Below are 26,563 nucleotides of genomic sequence, written 5' to 3'. Positions count from 1 at the left end.
CATCCAAAACTACTGACAAGTGCTAAAACTTTATTGAACAGCTGGTTCAAAAATGTGGGTTTGCAAAAAAAAAAAATGCAAATGGAATGATCAAAGGAGGAGGATATGTGTATTTCCTTGAAGCATCCCTAAGAACATTATGTATCCAGATGGTCTTTTAAATGACTCTAATATTTAAGCTTTCTGGGTGTTTAGAATATATTTTACCTCAAATCTCCCCCATTTCTCCCTGAAATAGGAAGAGGTGACAGAGCAAGAGTGTATTCTTATACTGGAAGGAAATGTAGGAAACACAGTGTATCCTTAGTCTGACTAGAAGTTGCAATAAAGCAGCTACATTGTTGGAATCTAACTTCTCAGATAGGCACAAGGAAGGGACACATCTATCTTATAGAGATCCAGACATGATTTCTAATTACTATGAGAGACATAATTGGTTGATAATTGTCTGAAAATCTGTAAAACATCTTGAGTGTTCCAATTTTATTTTGGTGTAGAAGTGCATCTGACTGTTGTTCTTGGGAAAACAGGATATTTTCACAATGGGAGCAAGTAGAGGTGTTTTTCAGGAGCCACAAAGAATGCTCATAAGTTCTATTTTCTTCCACACATTCCCGAAGAGTCTCCTTAATGACCACATTGTATTTTTTTTTAAAAAAATCCATTCTATATCATCACTGAATTCCTTGCAAAATATGCTCCCTTTGCCTTTACACGCAACATCACCTCTCCCTCTTTCTGAGCTAAACATGCAAATTATTTCTCCTTGGTTTGTTTCTCTGTTTGCTCTCCAGACCATGATTCACCTTAACTGAATTCAATGGATCACCTCCTCATGGGGGAAATTTCTAGTTTTTCTGTCTGCCATTAGCCTTATACCCATACCCTTCATGGCATCGGACCAGAATACATCCGGGTCCCCCTTCTGCCGCACGAATCCCAGCGACCGGTTAGGTCCCACAGAGTCGGTCTTCTTCGGGTCCCGTCAACTAAACAATGTTGTCTGGTGGGACCCAGGGGAAAAGCCTTCTCTGTGGCAGCCCCGACCCTCTGGAACCAGCTCCCCCAGGAGATCAGAATTGCCCCCACCCTCCTTGCCTTTCGTAAGCTCCTCAAAACCCACCTCTGTCATCAGGTTTGGGGGAACTGAACTACTCTTTCCCCCTAGGCCTATACAATTTATGCATGGTATGTTTGTGTGTGTGTTTGGTTTTAATAAGGGTTTTTAAATTATTTTAAACATTAGATTTGTTACATGCTGTTTATTACTGTTGTTAGCCGCCCCGAGTCTACGGAGAGGGGCGGCATACAAATCTAAGAAATAAATAAATAATAAATAAATAAATGCCCATCTTTCTCCCCAAGCAAGACATTGTCTCATGGCGGGAAACTTTTAGTTCTTGCTTCCATCCTGCAATTACGTAACTGTTTACCATTTCACCATTTTAAACTTTCCTGACTTAGACAATTTTACTGCAATCAGATGAGTTGCACTGGTAGCAGTAATTCACGCATTAGTAATCTCAACAGTGGAATTTAGTGATGTGCTCCAGATCATCTCACTTTGAGGTTTGCTAATGAGAAAATGCTGGAGTGGGAAATTGAACAATGTAGCAGGAGTTTATATTCATATAATTCTATTGGCTTCTTTCATATCAAGCAATAAAATTCACAATGTTTGTCATTACATAGAAAGCCAGCCATAGTTTAAGATATGAATACTTGATAGAATGTCTCTTATTTTTTTGCTAGAGGGCTCAGATCTACTGCTAGTCTCTTATTATGGTGCCACAGTTACAAAAATTAGCTTATGCAACTATTTATTTATTTACTTATTTATTTAGTTATTTACTTACTTAGTTATTTACTTACTTACTTATTTATTTGTTTGTTTGTTTGTATGCCGCCCCTCTCGGTAGACTCGGGGCGGCTAACAACAGTAAAAAGACAATATGTACATATCTAATATAAAAAATAATGTAAAAACCCCCAATTTAAGAAACCAATCATACATACAGACATACCATGCATAAATTTTACAAGCCTAGGGGGAAGGGAATATCTCAATTCCCCCATGCCTGACGACAGAGGTGGGTTTAACTCAGAAAGGATAGGTTAAATTATTAGCATAAACCTAAAATATAGTTGTTCAATGAAATCTATGTTTTAATTCAATTGTTGTTTTGTATATTTCTACTACCTCATATTTTTATTGAATTTAAAATATTTGCTTTACTGAGTTTCTAGTCAGTTGTAATTGCAAACAATTCCAGGTAGCATACATCTATGTTCCATAAGTCAGGCTAAAACTGTACAGTAAAATAATATCCAAACAGCACTGGCCCTATGAATCATATTAATTAATTGAGTCAACTCAGATACCTTCCATTAGCAACTTTCTAACCCCAAGGCCTGATGGAATAACCTTGTTTTAATGGGCTCATGGAAGTCTAGGAGGAGCCATTCAGATATCAGAGAATGCTATTTCATGGAAGTAAGGCAGAAGCTGATAAAAGCATCTCCAAGGAAAACTAATTGAAATATTATATTTTAAGGACATAAAAGGGCCATACTTTTCAGTTTAGATCACAAAGACAAAATATAGTTCTTTCTCTTTTCATTCCCATACATTTTTCAAAACCACTGTAAATATATTGCCAACATAGGTCTATTTCAATGATGGGCTCCTATGGGTACGATCAAGTACACAGAGCCAGTAGAAAAATTTGGGTCAGTATGTAGAACCGGTAGAAAATTTTTTGATTTTTTGGGGAAGGGCTCTGAATATGTTTTTCCTATTGCAGTAAATGAGGTTGAATGTGTATAATTTTAGAATATACATACAGTTATATAGAATATACATACACATACAGTTTATATAGTAGATAATGTATATATTTGTGTGCCTGCATGTAATATATATGTATACATATGGCATATATATAGAATTACATAGTATATTTTGGATGTTTGGTAATAGTAAATAGATAGGGAAATTGTATCTTTTTGAGGTGAGAAAAGACCAGACACACTAACCTAACCCTAACACAAACCCTTGACATGAGTGACATCAAGTTGGCCACCTTTAAGCCAGTCACATTATTTTTAAGCCACCCCTGTTCACATGATCATCAAACCACTCCCACCTGGTCACATGACCAGCAAGCCACACCCACAAAATAAGCCTTGCTTAGTAAATTTTTTTGCAGCCTTTCACTGGTCTATTTAGACATCTTTCAAGGGGGAAAAAAACAGAATCTGGTTCCTCCTCCCATTCCTATCATCCAGCCCTCTCTAAAGCTGCCACTTTCATTTATTTTCATGCCGTTACCCTTTTTTATTGACCAATTTGATTTTCTTGCTTTCTGCTCTCCAATTTGTCTCAGATTTCTTCTGCTCACCTCATTTCCATCAAACTTTTTTATACTCATCTCTTTTTTCTTTTACTTTTTTCCTCTGTTCTTTTATTGTCTCTTCCCATTTTGCTTTTTGTATTCACCCCTTTTCAGTCCTCTTTCTAATTTGATGAATGTACATTGTATTAATATTTTTCTGAACATTTTTAGAACTAAGGAGTGTTCACTCTAAGACTTATAGTGGAACAAAGGGCTTACAACCTCTGGCAATTTCTCATGATACATAGCAACCTGATTCAACAACTTATCAAACAATAGTTAGTGATGTGAAGACTTGTTTCAGGTGAAGGGATGAATGGCTTGCTAAAGTCATACTCCCAAAGTGGATGGGTAGGCAAGCTTTGATAGAAAATATATTTGTTTTAAATTAGCTAATATAAAATTAATTTTAGTACCATTTATCATCTTAATGTTCAATAATTAGCTGAAGAGCTGAAAGAACACTATTAAAAACAGCTTATGATCTGTGGTGATGACATGATGTCACAAAAATAATTGGGAGTATCCAATATGATGGTTTAGGACCATGATGGTGAACCTATAGCATGTGTGCCCCAGGTGGCATGTGAAACCATATGGGAGGGCACGTGAGGCATGATTTTTAGCCTTGGGGAAGGCGATTCGCCCTCTGGAGCCTTCAGGGAAGCTTCCAGATTGCAAAAAAAAATGCTCAGTAGCAAACTGGAACTTTGTAAAAATGGACTCTTGGTTTGCCCATTGTGCTTTTTTTTTGCACTCCAGAGGCTTCAGGGAAGCTTCCATTAATTTTCCCAACAGAAAAACTGGAAGTTCAGTAAACGCTCTTCCATTTCCCCCATTGTGCTGTTTTTCAAACTCTGAAGGCTTCGGGGAAGGTTCCTGAAGTGTGAAAAACAGCCCAATGAACAAACCAGAAGTTCAGCAAATGAACTTCTGGTTTGCCCATTGTGCTGTTTTTCACACTCCGTGGCTTCAGGAAGCTTCCCTAAAGTCTCTGGAGTGCAAAAAACTTCTGGTTTGCCCATTGGGCTGTTTTTCACACTCCGTGGCTTCAGGAAGCTTCCCTAAAGTCTCTGGAGTGCAAAAAACTTCTGGTTTGCCCATTGGGCTGTTTTTCACACTCCGTGGCTTCAGGAAGCTTCCCTAAAGTCTCTGGAGTGCAAAAAACTTCTGGTTTGCCCATTGGGCTGTTTTTCACACTCCGTGGCTTCAGGAAGCTTCCCTAAAGTCTCTGGAGTGCAAAAAACTTCTGGTTTGCCCATTGGGCTGTTTTTCACACTCCGTGGCTTCAGGAAGCTTCCCTAAAGTCTCTGAATTGCAAAAAACAGCACAATGAGCAAATCAGAAGTCCATTTTTCTGGACTTCTGGTTTGCCCATTGGGCTGTTTTCCACCGTCCCAGGATTCAGTGCACGGGAACTGGGGGATTGTGCGCATACACAGGGAAAGCATGGGGGATGGAATGGGTGTGGCCATGTGCACACATGCTAGCACACACATACATATCCTTTTAGTATGTGAAGCAAAAAAGGTTCACCAACATTGGTTTAGGGAGTTTAAAGGACCAAAATTTAAGGTAACAAAAATGAAAAAATTGCCCAATTGGAAGGATTTTTTTTAAAGTTAATATTTATTTGATTTTTATTATTTTGAATAAAAATGCCCTGCAATCAGTTGCATTGGAGTTCAGTGAAATCAAATCCCCTCATTACTGAAATGTGAATATGTTACAAAATCAAATGTCAATGTGGCTCTTCCATTAATTTTAGCTTATTAGATTATTAGTAAGCCAATGATTAACTATTTATATGTATTCTTTAAAAACTAATCTATCAGGAAAAATGTATGTTGGATTCTATTTTATTTTTTCTGACTCACAGAACAGAATGTTTTGTTCTACAATTTTTGTACATATTTCACATTCCAAATTATTCAACAGAAAGACATCATAGATAAAATTAACTATCAAATTAGTCCTGAACCTTCTTATAAATTGAATTAAATTAATGAGCATACATAAATACAAGATAAGACTGCAGGTCTTATTTTCAGATGTGAGACTATTGGAATCATTAAAATTATCTTTTTTTTTAAATTTACATGGTTTGCCAAATAACATTTGTTTTCTTTGTGTTTCTTTTCAGATGTTTTTAGTGTGAAATCAGGTGACAGAAATGAAACTATACTAATAATGGAAAAGACGGACACCACATCCACAACCACAACAAAAACATTTTCCATTTATAAAGGAGACAATAATCTGGGTACTCAAGCATCAAGTTCTTGGTTCTTTAAAATTACCAGCCTTGCAGTTTGGTGGCATTTTGTGTCATAGCTGTATTACACTGCAGTAACTATGCAATTTCTGTGCATCATCAAATATACCTTCAGCCTTATCCAAGTGAAAGCAAACTTAAATTGGTCTCTAAATTCTATGCTCTAACATTATGTGGTATGTTAGTTTAAGTGCTAAGTATTAGTCTGGGACTGGCTACCAGCAAGCATCAATTTGTACACATTGTCTCCATTGTATAGAGGTAGGTTTTGTTTGTTTGTTTGTGTAACATCTCAACTACTCAAAATGGAAAAAGGATGAAGACAGAAGATTTAAGTAGGTTAAGTTATTGTTATAGGTACAGTTAAGAATGTTGAAGTTATACATTAATATGTTCACTTTTTTTCTCTTTAACTTGTCAAATATTGAACTGTTGTCTTCTTGATCTTTTATGTTCCTTTAAATAATTGGATTTCATTTACATGCCAATAATTTATATTTATAGGGATCTATGAATATTATAAACAAAATTGCTAGTTTGATCAATTTCTGATAAAGAAATGATAGCATGCTTGAATTTCTTTGTTTCTTATAATTAGATTGTAGAAAGCATATGGTGTATTTAATGTTCATTATGCAGTAGTTCTTTTAACAATTCAGCAATAAAGAGGACTACTTCCCAATTTATTTTAAAACACTACAGAATAGTTTTCCTGCTAATGTATTTCTTTATTATATACCTGCAATTTTGTTATGTTGCAATATCTGGTGAATTAAAAAGAGAAGAGACTCTTAGATGGCTATGGCAAAAATGATTATTGACCTTTTGCTATAATCTTCTATACTGTAGTACTAGCCAGCATAGTTAGCAATAAAGGAAGTTGAGGATCACTGTTCAGAAACATCTGTATGGCCCACAGATTCATCTGATCTATTGCCTCTGATGCAGGTAACTCACCAGGTACACCTGGATGGGCAATCATCAGCAGCATGCAGCTATCATAACTTGTTGCTGACTGAGGAAGGTCAACAACAAGTTCCTTCCTCAGTCAACAACAAAGTTCAGTGGCGTAATTTGTCATCAAAATTTGGAACTATTTTCCTTACAATATTCAGCATAAACTCATCAATTGAAAATTTATCTACTGCAGATCATTAAAAATAGATTTATTTCTATCTCAACTGCATTTTATAATTTCCCATTGCCTTACCATCCAAGTGCAATATGTCAACTTAAAAGGCATTGCTCAACTCCATGTTAGAGCATATGAAGTCACTAGAACAGTTTTCTGCAAGACATCCTTTCGTATCTCTGGAAATAAGTACTTGTACACTGCCTGCCGTTGGATGCTTGGATGAGAAAGAAATGATGGGCAGAAAGAGAAAAGAATGTGAGAAATGGAGTGTGTAGGGAGAGAGAGAGAGAAATAGATATTCCATAAAAAAGGAATCCTTACTTGTTTGAGGATTTTAGTTCCACTTGTTTTAGCTCCACCAGTCAGTTACCCATAGACGCCATATTATACGACAAATGAAAGAAAATAAATTAATCTATTCCTTAAAACCCCTCACAAATAGATTAGGAATTATATACCAGCAAACTCACTGTTTTATGGATGTTTGCAGAATCCCCTCCTTATGTACCTTTGTATATACTATACGGAATGGGATCCAGAAGATGAATATACACTTTCTTTGCTGCTGTTACTACAATCATTTCCATCAAACTATCAGAAAAAAATTACCTCTTTTATCCTAAAAATAATTTTTAAAAAAAATCTGAACTACAACTTCTGTTTATGATGATATGCCTCGAGATAAAAATATGAAAGAAATGTCAGTTTATAATGATACCTTTTGCTATTTAATATATACTCTCTAACACTTATTTTGAAGAGTATGTTCCATGTTTTTTGTAAATGGGCCTTTTTACACTTTCAAGAAAATTAATGTGTTTATGGTAAGAAATTACAATCCTACTATTAATTAGATGGAAGAAGACTAATTTCAGTATTTTTACCTCAATCCTTAAAATACCATTGAAAATCCACATACTACAACCTCAGCAGAATTAACCATTACAAAGAATTCCCATTTTATATTTACTGAAAGTGCCAATAACTCATATCACTGAAACACTGCTTCCATGGTAAAAAATAATTTCTGTGTACAGTTTTAAATGGTATTATGTAAAGTATTTTGATTTGATTTACATGTATGATATGCATGGGTACAAAAATTACTGCAATCATTTGATTTGCATAAAATGTATCCTCGGTCTAGTATATCAAACCTAGGTATTATCTGATATGTTTAGGACAAAAGTATAAATTCCAACAAGATGGGCAACCCCTGTTGCTGTTGGAGCTCTGACACACACATCTTTTTTTTGTACAACGTCTGTTTTATTTGCTTATAAGGGTTTCCTTATATACATTACCTTACATAGTAGGATGGGGCACTGCTTTTAATGACTGATGGACTACTTTCAGAAAACTTTGCTCTCTTGTATTAAAATTAAGTTACAATCCAGCTAAATCAAATACTTTGTCCCATTGAATATATCAAAACATTTCATAATGTAAAATCTCTTCTGTTCAAATAAAATGTAAGAATGCTCATCTGCTGATGCAATTGTACGGTAAAATTTTAATTCTCATAGAGATGAATGACAGATATAGATAACACATGCCAGAATCTTAAAAGTTAGAAGCTTTTTTTTAAAAAAAAAAAATCCCATAGTCATCAAGCCATTCTGTCTGAAAAAAGTAATTTTATCTTAGTGCATGGAATAATAATATCTTGATGAGAGAAAATGAATGGAAACTGATGAGAGCAAGATGCTCTCTTATAATTAAGCTCTATAGCCTTACAATACCCAAGAAAATCAATCTCACTCAACAAATACCAACAATCCTTTTATTAGGCATATATCAGATTCTAGACAGAATTCTTTTATGGTATTAAAGAAATGCATAGAATTTTAAATTATCTTTCTTGAAAGTATCCAAAATATTTCAAACTCATATTGACAAATCACTCATGATCATTTGAGAATATTTAAGCTTTAGTCTTAATTTAGTAAGTATATTTTTTAAAAGCCCACTAAAATCCATATGTTGGGGGATTGCATCAACTGTTATGCTATATTATTCTGAATGGACATAACTAGGTACTTCCTGCTTTCTTCTAAATAGAAAATTCACAGGAACTAAATGAAAAGTACACGTCGTAATATCTGATCAACGTTAATTGGCAATTTCATGAAATATACCAAAATACCATAGAAAAGCAACTATATAATTTTACACAAGCTATGCATTAAATTTATATGACAGTGTTAATGTAGTTTGCATATTATCATTACCTTTCCCCTTTCTCACTCTTCTCATTAAATCAGTAAGATACTATTTGTACTTCATATAACACTGGCATTATAAAAAAATATTTTGTTCTATAGTATAAGCAATTAACATTTGCTCACTTTATCTGTTACAAGGGGCTATATAATTTGTCCACTGTGCCCTTTCTATGCACCTAATTAGAATCAGTGTGAAACTTCATTCAGGTGATAAATATTTAATTGGAGGACCCAGGAAGCAAAGAAGGAACGTGCTCTGTATTTTATGCCATTTTTGCAGTCAGGCACAATGTAGTATACTTTTCACTTAAAATGATATTTTCTCATGAAATGCTTTTAAATATCTATGTTAAATGTTCTTGTTGTGGCCTACAAAATTCCACTATACTTTGTTTACATTAGACATCAAAACCGTGTTTGAAGAACAGAACAAATGGTGGATTCTGTTAACTAGAACAGAAATAATGATTTTGTCGCGATATCGAACATTTTCTAATGCTTTAAAATTGTTTTAAGTGAGATATTGGCTTAGTAGTGCTGCCTCAGATTTTGTAGCAAAAGTCGGAATAAATAAACTATAAATAAGTCAACAAAACAGTAACAATATCAAAGAATGGTAGAACTGGAAAAGGATATAGAGCCAAGATACTTATCGATGCTAATAACTTCTCCTTCCAAATTTTAATCTTAAATCCCTACCAGGAGTGCCAACCACTTACTATAATTTATTGAATGTAATGTGCAATTACATTTATTTGTATGTGCAATTAAGATATAGAATATGTTTCTGCTTGTTCCAGATCTTTTACAGATAAAAATGTTTTCTGTGTGAGATTCTAAACTGTACGTTTAGTTACTTTATCATGAAAATAGAAAAAAATGTCTATTAGAAATGTGTAGGGCAAGGAACCATTTTACTCCATAAAAGGTTTGGTCCACACCTTCTGCTGGGTCTAAACCTAGTCCCATATTTCTGTCAAAGGTTTCTAAATATTTCCAATGCAAGCCAGGAAGCATCCCTGCTTCCTTAAGATTATCAAGCTTTTTAGGGTTTTATTAGCTGTTTCTAACATATGCCATTATATTTAAGACTGTCATACCACACAATGTATTCTTGCATCGTGGTAGCCTGGGTAAGGTGAAAACAATCTTTTAGTTGAACATGTAGACTCAGTAGCAGTGCATTAGCATGAGAGAGTAGCTGGCACTGCCTGAGGTGATAATATCTAAAAAGGTTTTTTCTTTGAAATTCAGAAATCTGAATCCAAAATTTAAAATTAATTCAAAACAAGAACCTTTAAGACAGCAATTTATGTGTTCTTAGCACCAGCTTCTATCAAATTTATGATCTCTAACTTTTGCAACAGTTTAAATAGGGGAAGCAAAATTGTGTCAGTGGTTCTGTTGATTGAAAAGAGTTTGTGCTGATATATACATCACTTTGAGTATTGCTTACAAAATGATTGTGTTTCTTATCATTACTAACACCTTTAATAACTGTGATATTCTGTATGAGGTTTTGAACTGTAAGTCTAGCTATTTTCCAGGTTAAATGTTTATATATCTTCATTGTCATGAGAGCATCTTTTGCCTTGCTTTTCATAAGACATACATATAACACAGTAAGGGGTTCTAAATCCCATACCTACCAGTTCACTCGTACATGTGCAACACTTCTATATATGCACAGAAGCATCCTGGGCAGATGGGAAGAGCCTTCTGCCGCTATTACCAGTTCGCTGAACTGGGAGCAACCCACTGCTGACGTAATATGAGTCCAGAAACCTTACATTATGTTGCCTTAAAATTTTATTTAATCTATCGTATTGCACATTTCCCTGGAGTATAAAATTTTGTGCATTGTAGTGAATAAGAATCCCAGCATATGTCTGATTATATCATAATGCCCTCATCACCCTCTCTATGGAAACTGTCTCCTTTCTCTTCCCCTTCCTCATATTCCACCTGTTGTTCAAAATCTCAGAAAAAAAATATGATGATCCTGGAGCCAAGCAGTCATGGTAAATTGTTGATTTGAGTTGAACAGAGGAAAGAAGTCCAACAGTATGCTAAGTATATATGTGAACAACAGAATTCAGGAAGCTTTGCAATGGAGGCTATTGTGCAAAACCTGCCTTGAATTTAGGGATATATTAAATTAATAGAGTACCACAAATTGATTGTATGGCTCTCATTTACTTAAAGTGCTGTCACGTGTGTCAAATCCAACAAAAAGTATGCATTTTCCAGAAAACCATTTCCAATACTAACCAAAAAAAAAAAATGATTTAGTCACTTTTTATTTAGCTCTTGTGACACCTGGGTAGATGTGTGGTCACATTTTGTGTCTTTGGCTAAGTAAAATGTTTGTTGTTTCACACCCATACCAATGCTGGAATCTTTGCTTTTGATATAATCCCCTGCTCAATATGACATGCTTTTGCTGTCAATATTTGTACAAAGCTCATGTAAACTTTGTATCGTTGTGTTGAATTTAATGATGCCACATTTTGATTTGAAATTTTGATTGCCTAAAGACTATCTCTTACTTTTAAAATAGCATTTTGCACAGGAAGGGCAACAAAGACGCTCCCACAAGCCTTTTTTTTATTATCAACACTTGAAAGTGGAGATATCGAGTCAGCCAGGCAGAAAAAGACTGGTGACATTGAGAAATGTGCAATAGAAGTCTGCAGAATTAGAAAAGGGAAGATTGCAGTAATCTGTGGCACAGATATGTCTATGAATCATTGTGATGAAAAAATGTTTTGAATTGTTAATTAATATCCTAGAAAAATGCTATATTACTGATCAAGAGGAGTTTATGAAGAAAACTTTATATCAGTAGTTCATTTCAACAGCCTGCTGTTTTGCTATCAAAATAGCAAAGCATTTTTCTGCATTCAGTTTTCCTAAACATCTTCATAGGCTTTGCTTGGACTGAGCCCTTAACTGCAGCCAGGCTATAATCATAGCCCTGGTTTTCTTCCTTTTGTTTAGTAATTTTTCACAGAAAATTTATTTGGGCCTGTAAATATTGTTGATGCTATTACTGATCTTTTATATACTGAAACTTTGCCATCTACCCTATTCAAATAATGACATGTTCTGAACAAGGGCACTATGCATTGTTTATTTGTTGTGTTTTGCATATGGAATCCAAGTTTTAAAATAATAAAAAACCATTGTCATAGCTGTATTGAATAAAGAGACTTTGAAGATCTGTAATAGTGTGAAGATTTGTAAGTACAATAATTTCTGTAATAAATAATAAACACTAATAAAACAATACTATTTTATAGGTTTATTAATTCATGGAACATAATTCTTTTTAAACCTATTCCACTGATATCCTAGGAGGCAATTTTATGGTGTCATAGTGTTCTGTCTGGGTTTTCCCAGACCTCCACACCCACTGAAAAAACAGCCAGACACTCTGGTAAAATCCAAAAGTATTTTATAGCAGGAAAAAATAAGCACAAAGGAAAACCTGTCTTCACAGCAGACAGGTTACAATACGTTACAACAGGGTCCTGATGTCCAGTCAATTTCACAAGCTTCTTGCTGGCACACCCCCCCAAGGTTTCAATAGTCCAAGGCACAAACCAGGATTGTAGCCACCAAAGTTCACAGACAGGTCTCACGAATCTCCAAGATAAAACTCCACAAGCCAGGAAGGGTGGGGCCGCCTTTTATCCTTTCCCAAGCACCACACCCAAACCCAGCTGTGACCTCTAATGCTGGAAATACCTAGCCAATTGAGTTCGTCTCTGATTAGCTCTCCTTTGTCGCATATCTATGATGTCATGAGCATCTTCCCCCAGGGAATCCAGGCTGCTTGCTGGGGAGAGCTCCCCCTGGTGGAACTCTGGCTGTCCTTCTTCTTCAGCCTGGGATTCCGCTTCCTCGTCAGTCTGCACCTCCTGGTCCTCAGCCTCTCCCTCTGAGCTGGAAGCCGACAGCAAATCAGCCATTCCCGGAGGGGTCCCAGGCTGAACCACAACACATAGACAGCATGCTAGCAGCCATATGATTGTTCAGATTTCTTTTATGATGTCACATCCAGTGTTTGTTTCTCACTAACCTCTGCGGCTGATATCTTTTATGTAGCTGGAAAACTGTTCAAATTGGCTTATTGGATACAAGGACATAAATGAGAAGGGAGAGATTAAGGAACTGAAAAATCATAAATTCCCTAATGCCCACGAATCTTGTCCAAGCCCTAATTTAAGGATGAATCTAATTAGACATTTGATCTACATCTATTCCAGTAGTGGGTTCTAAAATATTTGCTACCGGTTCATGGGTGCATGTGATGACTTTGCACATGCAGAGAAGCTTCTGCGCATGCAGAGAAGCGTCCCAGATTAGTGGGCAGATCCTCTTACCACTGGCACTACCGGTTTGTCGGTAATTGTTGATTTGGGCTGAACAGAGGAAAGAAGTCCAACAGTATGCTAAGCATATATGGGAACAACAGAATGTATGCCTTCAGGAAGCTTTGCAATGGAGGCTGTTGTGCAAAACCTGCCTTGAGTTTAGGGATACTGTATATTAAATTAATAGAGTACCACATATTGATTGTATGGCTCTCATGTATGTGCTGTTTGTTTTTTAATTATGATAGGGTTTTTAGTTTTTTAATATTAGATTTGTGCCATTATAATATTGTTTTTATCGTTGTTGTGAGCCGCCCCGAATCTTCGGAGAGGGGTGGCATACAAATCTAATAAATTATTATTATTATTATTATTATTATTATTATTATTATTATTATTTACTTAAAGTGCTGTCATGTGTGTCAAATCCAACAAAAAGTATGCAAGTTCCAGAAAACCATTTCCAATACTAACCAAAGAAAAAAAGATTTAATTTAATTTTAATTTTAATTATTAGATTTGTATGCCGCCCCTCTCTGAAGACTCGAGACGGCTCACAACAATAACAAATACAATAACAGTAATACAAATATAATTAATAAAAAATAGAGTTAAAACCCCTCAGTATTAAAAACAATCAATACAACACAATCATACCATTCTCCCGGTTTGTAACAATGGAAAAAAGTCAAAAACAGAAGAAGGGAGGCAACAGAGAGAAATAGATTTACATGGTTTTCTTCAGAGTATAGTGAAAACAGTCAAAATGGCATTCATGATGGTTTAATCAAGGCTTTAGTTGATTTTTATGTGAGTCATGCGTGGCATACTTAAAAACAGACTATGCTTCAATCACACTGTCACAGCTGCTATCTTGATACTTTTACTATACCCTGCAGATAACCTTGCAAATATCTCTCCATCTTCAATTTCATTTTGCTAGGCTGAAACCAACAGAGTGCTCATAATGAAAGCGGTCCCTGAACAGAATGTAAGATTAGTCAAACTTCTTCATGGAATAATCAACTTACTCCAGCCAATTTGTTTTTCATAGGTAGATGAGCACTATGTTCCACTGAAAGTCCTGAAAACTACCTCCTATATGAAATCAGCTGGTTAGGTTTAACTTGGAGGGGCAGAGAAAATGTTAGGTAGATATGACCGCAGGTTTTTAGCACCTGAAGGAGTATCACACAAAAGGAAGTCAATATTCAAGACCTCATGACAGTAAGACATGGGATAGTATATTTAAATTACAGGAAAGTTGATTTCACTTGAAAACAAAGAAAATTATCATAATAGTAGGAAGTAGGAAGATTTTCAGCAGTGGCACTATTACAACTGTGTAAGATACCAAATAACCTTGAGTTCAAGCAGTAACTAGGCAGCCATCAGTTGAATTTTGCAGTTGAATAGTTACATAGCACGTACCATTTTTTGAGTCTATGATTCTCCTTACCTATAGATTATGGCATAAATCTAATGGTTGAAAGTGAAGAGGAACTAAAGAGCCTCTTGATGTGTGCAAAGGAGAAGAGTACAAAAGTTGGCTTGAAACTCAACATTAAGAAAACTAAGATCATGGCATCCAGCGCTCTCAATTCCTGAAAAATAGGTGGGGAAGAAATTGTGACAATTTTTATATACCTGGATGCCAGGATCATTGTAGATGGGGCTACAGCCAAGAAATTAAAAGATGCATGCTCCTGGGGAGGAAATCTATAGAAAATCTAGACAGCATACTAAAAAGCAGAGGCAACATTCTGCCAACAAAAGTGTATCTAGTCAAGACTCTGGTTTTCCCAGTTGCAATGTATGGCTATGAAAGTTGGATGATAAAGAAGGCTGAGCACCAAAGAACTGAGGTCTTTGAACTTTGGTGCTGGAGAAGACTGCAAGTGTACCTTGGACTGCAAGGAGATCAAACCAATCAGTTCTAGAGCAGATCAACCCTGACTGCTCTTTAGAAGGCCAGATCCTGAACATGAAATTCAAATACTTTGGCCATCTACTGTATTTTTGAACTATAAGATGCACCGGTGTCTAAGAAATACCAATATTTCAAAGAGGTAAGTAAGGAAAAAATGTTTTTGTCCTTCCTGGACCCAGAAGTACTCTGAAAACTTTCCAAACCCTCTGGGTGCACTGTTTTCCACAAAAACAGGGACATTTATGCTTAAGCTGCCCTCTGAGAGGGGTGGTATACGAATCTAATTAATAATAATAATAATTATTATTATTATTACTACTACTACTACTACTACTACTACTACTACTACTACTACTACTACTATTTCCCAACCTCCCAGGAACACTCTGCAGGCCTTCCAAACCCTCTGCAAAAAGGCCCATTTTTCACTCATTTTTTATAAAAATGGGACCTGCAGAGGGTCTGGGAAATCTCCAGATTATTTCTGCAGGGGGCTGGGAGAAGACAAAAATGCCCCTGTTTTTGCAAACAAATGGCCCATTTTTCACCCATTTTCCCCCAGGCTGCAAGAGCACCTCCAGGCCTCCCAAATCCTCTGTTCATCCTATTTTTTTTTCAAAAAAGGGCCCATTTTTGCAAAAATAGGATGCAGGGAGTAGGGCTTCAGATGGCCAAAAATGGCTGTATTCGGTTTATAAAACACACTGACATTTCCACCCTCTTTTAAGGGGGAAAGATGCATCTTATACTCTAAAAATATGGTAGTAAGACGAAAGGACTCACTGGAGAAGAGCCTAGTGCAAAAAAAGAAGGGGGACTATAGAGAATGAGGTGGCTGGATGGAAATATCTCTCCATCTTCAATTTCATTTTGCTAGGCTGAAACCAACAGAGTGCTCATGATGAAAGCGGTCCCTGAACAGAATGTAAGATTAGTCAATCTTCTTCATGGAATAATCAACTTATACTCTAAAAATATGGTAGTAAGATGAAAGGACTCACTGGAGAAGAGCCTAGTGCAAAAAAAGAAGGGGACTATAGAGAATGAGGTGGTTGGGTGGAGTCACTGAAGCAGTCAACAGGAGCTTAAATGCACTCCAGGGGATGGTAGAGGACAGGAAGGCCTGGAGGAATGTTGTCCATGGGGATTGCAATGACACGCAATGATACGCAAGACAAAGCCATTAGCGCTGACTCTCAATTTAATTTGTGGGCAACCGCAGGACCACCTTCTTTCTCTGCCTTTCCTTTTCTACGCAAGACAACTTTGTAACTAACAACAACATAGATTATGCTTTTTCATATCTCAAACTAACAATTAAATAAAAGACAAATTTAAACTGTTTTCTGAAAAGAATCCTAACACATTTTAATGTGCCTGAAGTTTTGTTAATATATTAAGTAACATTTTTGTCTTTCAAGAAAGTATTAAATAGCCAGTTACTCCAATAGTAATTTGATACAGTAGTCTGAAAAAAGAATCTTCATAGACATTTAAGAAAAGCACATCAAAAGATATTCATTTTGATCTAGTACCCACAGCAGACCGTGTAAATGTCAAAGGGTAATAGCCTTTCTTCCGTGCAATTTTGCTCTCCAGACCTAATCTCATGTATTTCCCTAATTTTGGCACAAACAACAATATTTATGTTTCAGTCCAAAGAATTGAAGAGGTGACCAGAATAATTTGGTCAGAAACTTCATATTTAGATCCATGATTAAATCAGGAGCAAAATCAATCAGATTTTGCCAATATCCCTTATATTATCAATCTTTAAATCTACTAGTCTCTTGTTACTACCAATACCCATGAATTATATTTTCTTTTCCTCATACAGAGACAAATACAAAATTCATGTTCACTCCTTATTAATGGGACATAATATGTCGCCCTTAAGATATTTCTGGGAACTGTAATTCCTAGCAAACCTAACTAGCATGCTGAGAGATAAAGTTGAGGAATACCTGGAAATATTATTTTGTGACTATATGCCTAACTCACCACATGTTATTTTGATAGGTTTGACTTGGTAGCTAAAAGAAATTGTATTGTTGTGAGAATAAGATACATTGTTCTTGGTTAATATGTTGACTGCCTGCTTTAGAGCTTTACTTGTACACTTTTAATTCTTTCAGCACACTTATTCTCAGTTAAGCCACTGTGTGTTTAACTTCTAAATCCTCTTAATTCTTAAGATGCCAAAACTGGGAGTAACCAGTATCTAATATTCTTCCCATATGACAAAGTTACACATTTAAAAATGCAGAATCACAACAAAAATAAAGAATACATTTTTAGTAAGCCAGAATAAGACTGTGTATTTCCTAAAGAGTCCCTCTTTGTAGAAAAATAATTCTTCCCATGAAACAATAATCTTAGACTTGCTTGGATTCTCAGGAGCTAATGGTATATGTACACATAGGGACTTTACTTAAATTTTAGGTTTTTGGACCATAAACCTGACTTGACTTGAGTGTTTTCACCCAAAGGACGATCAATTACATTACTTTCAGGATTCAAGTTTTCTTCTTTCAGTCGTTCATACAATTAAGATTGGGGAAAAATCTTGAGTTGTGAAAGAAAAGGAAATTGATCATCTTTTGAGTGAAAACACTCAAGCAAAGAACATAATTGCTTCTTGCAATTATGCCAGACTTAATAAAATAGGTCTGAGGTCTTAGGAAAAAACCCTGTACAGTACAATACTTGTAATATTTATCATATTCAATTAGCAATATTGTCACTATCTCTAACACTAAATATTCTACCATCTATGTAAAATTCATGAAAACATTTCACTCTGCTCATTCATGCTTTCCCAAATTATTACATTCCTGAGACATCATTTATATATTCCTTTTCCCCCAAATGGTGGGGCAATTTAAAAACTGGCACTAGGAATAAACCTTATTACAATAACATGACTCAAAGGTGATGATTTTTCTCTCCAATGGATAATTTTTAGTTATATGTGTGTGTGGGGGGGGGGGGTGTTTCTCACAGCCTTTGTGGAATGACTTCTGTGCATCATAGAGATTTTATGACCTGAATCAAAACGTATTGCTTAAAAGCGAGGAAACTGCCTATTCTACCAACTGGTGCCTCAGGAAGATATTTTAAATTGAATGTCTGAATCTCCTGTATTTCTAGTCGAATTAAAAGGATCTCTCAGTTTCTGGAAGTACTTCCATCTAAATTATACCTTTTATGAATTTGAAAAAAACCTATTCATTTTTGTTGCGCCTTGACTCTAAATCATACATTGTTTCTGGCTAGGCTAGGCAAGAAGAGGAGAGGAGAGGAGAGAAGAGAAGAATAGAGTTGGAAGGGATCTTGGAGGTCTTCTAGTCCAAACCCTCTGCTTAGCAGGAAACCCTGCACCACTTCAGACAAATGGTTATCCAACATTTCCTTTAAAACTTCCAGTGTTGGAGCATTCACAACTTCTGGAGGCAAGCTGTTCCACGGATTAATTGTTCTAACTGTCAGGAAATTTCTCCTTAGTTCTAAGTTGCTTCTCTCCTTGATTAGTTTCCACCCATTGTTTCTTGTTCTACCCTCAGGTGCTTTGGAGAACAGCTTGACTCCCTCTTCTTTGTGGCAACCCTTGACTGCTATCATGTCTCCCCTAATCCTTCTTTTCATTAAACTAGATATACCTAGTTCCTGCAGCCGTTATGCTTAGCCTCCAGTCCCTAATCATCTTTGATATTCTTCTACTCTGGACCTAAAACAGAGCCTTGGGATACTCCACTGCATACTTCTCTCCATGTAGAAGCAATTCAATTGAGCGTAGATGGTCAGCCAGTTTCGAATCCATCTGGTGGTGCTGCTCTCTAACCCACATTTTTCTATTTTATCAAGTAGTAGGTTATGGTCTACTTTATCAAATGCTTTACTTAAGTCCAAGTTAATTGTATCAACAGCATTCCTCTGGTCCACTAATGTTGTCATTTGTCAAAGAATGTAATAAGATTAGTCTGGCATGATCGGTATTTGACAAACCATGTTGGCTTTTAATTATTATTTTGTTTGCTTCTAGTGTTTGCTAATTCGTTGCTTAATGATCTTTTCCAGAATCTTCCCTGGTATTGAGGTCAGGCTGATAACTCTGTAGTTTCCTGGATCTATTTTCCCCCCTTTTTTGAAGATGGGAACTATATCATCTCTTTTCCATTTCTCTGGCAGTTTCCCAGTGCTCCAGGATCTTTGAAAGATATAGTCCAATGGTTCTGAGATCTTATCTGCCAGTTCCTTCAGAACATTGGGGTGTAATCCATCTAATACTAGTGACTTGAACTTGCCTAGGGCAGACAGGCATTCACCTACCATTTTCTTCCCTATTTTAACCTGTGTTCCTAATACGTTTTTTTGATGCGGTTTTGATAGGTTGGACTGTTGTTTCCCTTTGTGTAATGACGGATGCAAAAATGACTTAAGTAGCTCCCCCTTCTCCCTGTTGCTTGTCACCTTTCTGCCACTTTCCCCCAGCAATGGACCATTTGCTTCATTGACTTTTTAAAAATATGTTCAAGGAAGCTTTTTGTGTCATTTTTTTATCACCTTTCAGATACCTGACCTCTTTCAAAACCTCCAAATCCTTTCCTAAATTTACAGTACATCCCTTACAATTGAATTACCAACCAGAAGGTGGCTTCTCTGTTTGGATACTTTGCTGCTCTTGTGTGACTGTTGTGTAATACCTGATTCACACTTTATCCTTTCCAATGTAAGTTCTTCATCTCAGACCATGATCCCCTACTTATTTGGGTTATCAGTATCACAACTACCTTGATCTATCACTTTGGTGTCCCTATTAAAGTCAGCAAGGGCACTATATATCTGTTATGCTGGGACACAGCAAAAGCTTTGTGTTTATGCTTCACAGCTGTCACCCTACCATACCCCACAGTTATTTTTATTTTATTTATTTTTATTTATTCATTTGTCCAATACATAAATACATAGGAAGAAAATAGACATGTGATAATATAAAAGAGGGTGATGGTGAATTTAGAGGAGAGGATATATGAAAGGAAGAGAATATATAAGATAGGTGGAAGAAAGGAAAGACAATTGGACAGGGGACGAAAGGCACTCCAGTGCACTTATGTACACCCCTTACTGGCCTCTTAGGAACCTGGAGAGGTCAATCATGGAGAGTCTAAGGGAGAAGTGTTGGGGGTTAGGGGTTGACACAATTGAGTCCGGTAATGAGTTCCAAGCTTCGATAACTCGATTGTTGAAATCATATTTTTTACAGTCAAGTTTGGTGCGGTTCGTATTAAGTTTGAATCTGTTGCGTGCTTTTGTGTTGTTCCGGTTGAAGCTGAAGTAGTCATTGACTGGTAAGACATTGCAGCATATGATCTTGTGGGCAATACTCAGATCATGTTTTAGGCGTCGTAGTTCTAGACTTTCTAGGTCTAGGATTGTTAGTCGATTTTCGTAGGATATTCTGTTTCGAGTTGAGGAGTGAAGGGCTCTTCTGGTGAAATATCTTTGAACATTTTCAAGGGTGTTGATGTCTGAGATGTGGTATGGGTTCCAGACAGATGAGCAGTAGTCTAGGATGGGTCTGGCAAAAGTTTTGTAGGCTTTTGTGAGTAGAGTGAGGTTGCCTGAGCAGAAGCTGCATAGGATCAGGTTAACAACTCTAGAGGCTTTTTTGGCGATATTGTTGCAGTGGGCTTTAGCACTTAGGTAATTCGATATTAGTATTCCAAGGTCCTTTACAGAATGTCCATGCTGCCATACTGTCCATACTGCCCTCTTCCTGCAGGATCTTTGTGGTAAAGAGGGCTGATAGCATGGCAGCTCAATAGAATGGAATGGCTGAATTGGACACCCTCATTTCTGCTTGGAGAGCACAATTACAGATTCTGGATGGGTAATCTGTCCACGTAGATTAAGAATTTATTTTCAAAGAGGACAGTGTCCAAATTTGAAAAGAGTACTCGAAAGACAACTGAAAAACAAGTATTACACTGAACTAAGCCAGTCATTTTGAAATAGAATAAACTCACAATCTCAAGCCTACTAACCCTGAAAGCATTATTGCTTTTTTTTGGTTTGTAATTATATTATTTGTCTGCCATTAGGCATACCAGGCAGCCACTCTCTTTTTCCTCTGTACTCCCTCTCATTTTCTTCCACTCACAGGCAGCAGCTCCTCCCACCAGCCTCTGGGAAGTTAAAATGTACAGTAATCCCTCGCTACTTCACAGTTCATCTTTCATGGATTCACTATTTCACGGGTTTTCAAAGGGGGCTTAAATCCATTAAATCCATTAAAAATTTTAATCCATTAAAAATTCATAAAATTCTTCTACAGTACTACTGTACTCCATTAAAGAAACTGGTAGGATATCACAGATAGTTCCAGCTGACAAACATTATAGAATGACTGTTTAATGCAAGGGGTGTGTTTTAAAAGTCCAAATACTCGTTAAATACATTTAAAAAGATTTAAAAAGATCTTTCCTCTACTTCATGGAAATTCATTTTTCACAGGTGGTCTTGGAACGCATCTCCCGCAAAAAACGAGGGATCACTGTTGTTCTGTCTGGGTTCCCCCAGACCTCAACACCAACTGGAAAAAACAGCCAGACACTCTGGTAAAAGCAAAAGTACTTTATAGCTGGAAAAAATAAACACAGAGGAAAACCTGTTCTTCCCAACAGACAGGCTATAATACTTTACAGCAGAGTCCTGATGTCCAGACAATACAGCAAGCTTCTTGCTGGCACACCCACCCCAAGGTTTCCATAGTCAAAGGCACAAACCAGGATTCCAAGACGCCAAAGTTCACAGCCAGGTCCCAAGACTCTCAAAGATAAAACTCCACAAGCCAGGAAGGGTGGGTCTGCCTTTTAGCCTTTCCAAAGAGCACCACACCCAAACCCAGCTGTTGCCTCTTTAATGCTGAAAGTACTTAGCCAATTGGTCCCTTCTCTGTGTAGCTCTTCTCTGTCGCAGATCAATTATGGCTTGTGCATTTTCCTCTAAGGAATCCAGGCTGCTTGCTGGGGAGAGCTCCCTCTGGGGGGACCCTGGCTGTCCTCCCTCTTCTTCAGCCTGGGATTCCTCCTCCTCATCTGCCTGCACCTCCTGTTCCTCATCATCTCCCTCTGAGCTGGAAACCGACAGAAGATCAGCCGTTCCCTGAGGGGCCTCAGACGGAACCACAACAACTGTAATGGGGGAAGTTTGAATCTACCTTTCTCTCTCAGTCTCTTCCATTCACAAGCAGCAGCTCCTCCTACCAGCTTCTGGGAAGTTCTATAACTCTTGTTAAAAGCTTATTTTTAATAAAAATTTTCTGGCTGTTTCTGTATTTCCCATCAACTAGATTTTTTGCTTTTACAGACTCAGGAAGACGTTCACTTATTCCTTCCTGGGAAATGTAATTTCTTTCGCAATTGCTTTAATGCAAAATTATGATGCAAATTTATTTTTAATCTTTAATGACCTGAAAGGGAAAAAAATATATATTTTATACTTCTGAAAGATCAAGCCAAATAATAGTGTGGCCTCCCTAAGAGGGGAAAAAATGTATTTGCATTTATTGATTATACTGAGAGATTCTGAGTTAACTTTTGATGTGAAAAATGGATTGATTTAAATTCCACAGGTGATTGAAGAACATGCAAGCAATAGTATTTACAGCCACAACAATGTCAGCTTTCTTTTCATACTTCTATTTTAGAAAGAGTAGCCAGTTTTATTTTCCTTAATTAAAAAATATGCTAACCTTTGAATTAGTTAGTCTAAATCCTTCACATCTCACTTATTGAAAGATGTATGTGTTGACAATTCTTCACTGAAATGGGCAGTATACAGATTATTATTATTATACATACAGACATACCATGCATAAAATTGTAAAGGCCTAGGGGGAAAGTGTATCTCAATTCCCCCATGCCTGGCAGTAGAGGTGGGTTTTAAGCAGCTTACGGAAGGCGAGGAGGGTGGGGGCTGTTCGAATCTCTGGAGGAAGTTGATTCCAGAGGGCCAGGGCCACCACAGAGAAGGGGCTTGCCCTGGGTCCCACCAGATGACATTGTTTGGTCAACGGGACCCGGAGAAGGCCAACACTTTGGGACCTAATCGGCCACTGGGATTCGTGCGGCAGAAGGCGGTCTCAGAGATATTCTGGTCCGATGCCATGTAGGGCTTTATCAGTCACAACCAACACTTTGAATTGTGACCAGAAACTGAACAGAAGCCAGTGGAGGCTGTGGAGTGTTGGTGAAGCATGGGCAGATCTTGGAAACCCCACAATGGCTCTCGCGGCCGCGTTCTGAAGTTTCCGAACACTTTTCAAAAGAAGCCCCATGTAGAGAGCATTACAGTAGTCGAACCTCGAAGTGATGAGGGCATGAGTGACTGTGAGCAGTGACTCCCAGTCCAAATAGGGCCGCAACTGGTGCACCAGGCGGACCTGGGCAAATGCCCTCCTGGCCACAGCTGTGGATCGAGGAGGATGCCCAAGTTGTGAACCCTCTCTGAGGGGGTCAATAATTCCCCTCCCCCCAGGGTAATGGACGGACAGAGGGAATTGTCCTTGGGGGGCAAAACCCACAGCCACTCCATTTTGTCAGGGTTGAGTTTGAGCCTTTTGACACCCATCCAGACCCTCATAGCCTCCAGGCACCGGCACATCACTTCCACTGCTTCAGTTGGAGCAGTTCATATCCTTAGCTAGATTCTTTTGTCTCCCATCTGAATATGAAAGAAAATCATGCTACTTCACTGGCGAAGAGAAAAGAACCCAGCTGCTTAAGCAAGAGAATGGACTCAGCTATGTGAGATGATACCTGAATAACCTGTTTCTCTGTATATGAAAAAGAAACTCCTTCATCTACTTGAAAATCCTTTATCCTTCTGAGTAAAAGATATTAATGTTAAAGGAGAAAGCTGTGGTTATACCTAATAACAGCTATTGTAGAGATGTTGGTGACTCAATAATCAGTGAAAGAGTAGGAAATCTGGTTCTCCGGTTAATGAATGGGTACTTTCTCACTACCTATTTTGTAATTAGAGGGGAGAGCTCTTTGGTTTCTACTGAGCATGAGCCAAACTGTGCCAATATTTTCCCAGCAGCAGTTATTGCCTCTCAAGCAATAGAGCCCATTATGAGTAGAGCACACAGTAAGTTTATATTTTAAAAATGGATCTCCTGTTTAGAAAAATGCTGCTCAAATTTTACCAGTGGTAAAGAAGAAGTCTAATAAAGCTTATCATAAGATGTTTGGCACAAGGTGGATTCTAAAATATTAAGGAAAAGAATTGGATTTCTAGCTTCCTGTTGACTTTCTCCTAAATGATCCTCATGATTACTGTCAAGCACATTAATTTGAAATACATGATTCCTCTAAGTGTGTTGTGATTCGCTCTGGCCCAGCTCCTGCCTCAAGGACTGTGGATGTGGGGGAGACATCCACATGCTGCAGGCCTGTTTCCCCCCCCCCCCCCCGTGGAATCTGCTGATTCGTCTGACCAAGAAGACATGAGTGACAGGGAGGAGGAGAGTGTGGCAGACAGCTCAGAAGGAGATCAATTATCTAGCTCCTCTTTGGATTCAGAACAAGAGTTAATGATACAGCCACGCATGCGGAGAGCCATGCATAGGCAACAACAACTGAGAGATTATTATCAAAGAAAATGAGGCTACCTGTGGTTGGGTGGGGCTGTAGTAATTAGTGAGGCTGCTATAAATAGCAACCTGTGGGTTTGGCCATTGTGGAGGATTATCTGATCGTTGTGTTTCATGCCTGCTTTGCTGACTTTGATCTTTGTGTGCTGATTTTCCCCCGCTTTGAAACTAACCCAGAGCAAAGTGAGTTTCACTTTGTGAAAGAAGAAGGACTGTGAATTGCCTCACAGCTGCAAGCTAGGTGTCACAGAACTGATAAGGGACTTGTACAAATTACCAATTTGTTTGGAGACCAGTGCTCTTTGCTATACAAAAAGTGTGCTTCGTTTATTTGCAGTTTCAGTATAAAGAACATTGTTTTGAATGGTGCCAGCCCACGGACTGGGAATTAGGGACTCCTGGACATATTTTGAATTCTGAGAACATTTTATACATACTCTCTCAAAATGGTTACCAACCTTCTCAAAACTTTGAGGCTGTTCACTAATATTTTCATCTACCTCCTCTCTGCCTATGTCTCCCAACCTCTAATTTCAATTTATTTTAATTTTTGGAGAAATAAATACAGTTCCACAAAAACCACTGTATGCATATATCCTCTGCTTTATTTTTTAAGATGGACATGCTTGCATTTGTACTACACTGAGATTTTTATTTTTATTACAAGTATTTAAAAGATACAATTCATTTGGGCACGGAGCCTGCAAATACCAAAGGGACAATTTCAAATGCACTGACATCTATTGGCATTACACTGATAATTCAGGATGATCTTTTGACTGCCCTGGCATGAAGAAACTCAATATTGTTGATTACTCAATTATAAGTGGAAGACATTTTTTTTCCAAATCAAATTATTCGCTTTCAACAGAGTTTATATCTTTATTTATTTATTTTTTAATTTATTTATTTTGTCCAATACGCAATGAGGGTTTTAGTGGATATATATCTATATACACATAGTAAAATACACGATGAAGGTTATAGAGGAGATACCCATAGTAAAATATATCTAACAAAGAATAGAAAAGAAGATATAGTAATAGAACATATCAATGAAAGAATAGAAGAAGAGATATAGGAATAGAAGAAAAGTATAGGAGATATAGGAGAGCAATAGGACAGGGGACGGAAGGCACTCTAGTGCACTTGTACTCGCCCCTTACTGACCTCTTAGGAATCTGGATAGGTCAACCATAGATAATCTAAGGATAAAGTGTTGGGGGTTTGGGGATGACACTATGGAGTACGGTAATGAGCTTCAACAACTTGGTTACTGAAGTCATATTTTTTACAGTCAAGTTTGGAGCGGTTAATATTAAGCTTAAATCTGTTGTGTGCTCTTGTGTTGTTGTGGTTGAAACTGAAGTAGTCGCCGACAGGTAGGACATTGCAACATATGATCTTGTGGGCAATACTTAGATCTTGTTTAAGGCGTCTTAGTTCTAAACTTTCTAGGCCCAGGATTGAAAGTCTAGTCTCATAGGATATTCTATTTCGAGTGGAGGAGTGAAGGGCTCTTCTGGTTAGGTATCTTTGGACATTTTCAAGGGTGTTAATGTCTGA

At 37.2% G+C, this 26,563-nt stretch overlaps 1 protein-coding gene across 3 annotated transcripts in view; it reads left to right on the top strand.

Moving 5' to 3' along the window:
• Positions 1–6,462, top strand: part of LOC139168004 (glypican-5-like) — a 462,110-nt gene extending 455,648 nt beyond the window's left edge. For 2 of the 3 annotated variants that reach the window (XM_070753249.1, XM_070753247.1), the window contains exon 9: positions 5,539–6,133. In XM_070753249.1, the coding sequence (XP_070609350.1) occupies positions 5,539–5,729 (191 nt within the window). In that variant the 3' untranslated portion in view covers positions 5,730–6,133. Of the gene's footprint in view, positions 1–5,538 lie in introns of all 3 variants that reach the window. The other variant, XM_070753248.1, reaches the window with a different exon arrangement.
• Positions 6,463–26,563: the final 20,101 nt, after the last annotated feature.

This window comes from Erythrolamprus reginae, chromosome 5 (genome assembly GCF_031021105.1).
Source record: "Erythrolamprus reginae isolate rEryReg1 chromosome 5, rEryReg1.hap1, whole genome shotgun sequence".
NCBI classification, from domain to species: domain Eukaryota; kingdom Metazoa; phylum Chordata; class Lepidosauria; order Squamata; family Dipsadidae; genus Erythrolamprus; species Erythrolamprus reginae.
The sequence above is the reverse complement of the archived record's forward strand: the minus strand, read 5'-3'. Positions and strand labels throughout refer to the sequence as shown.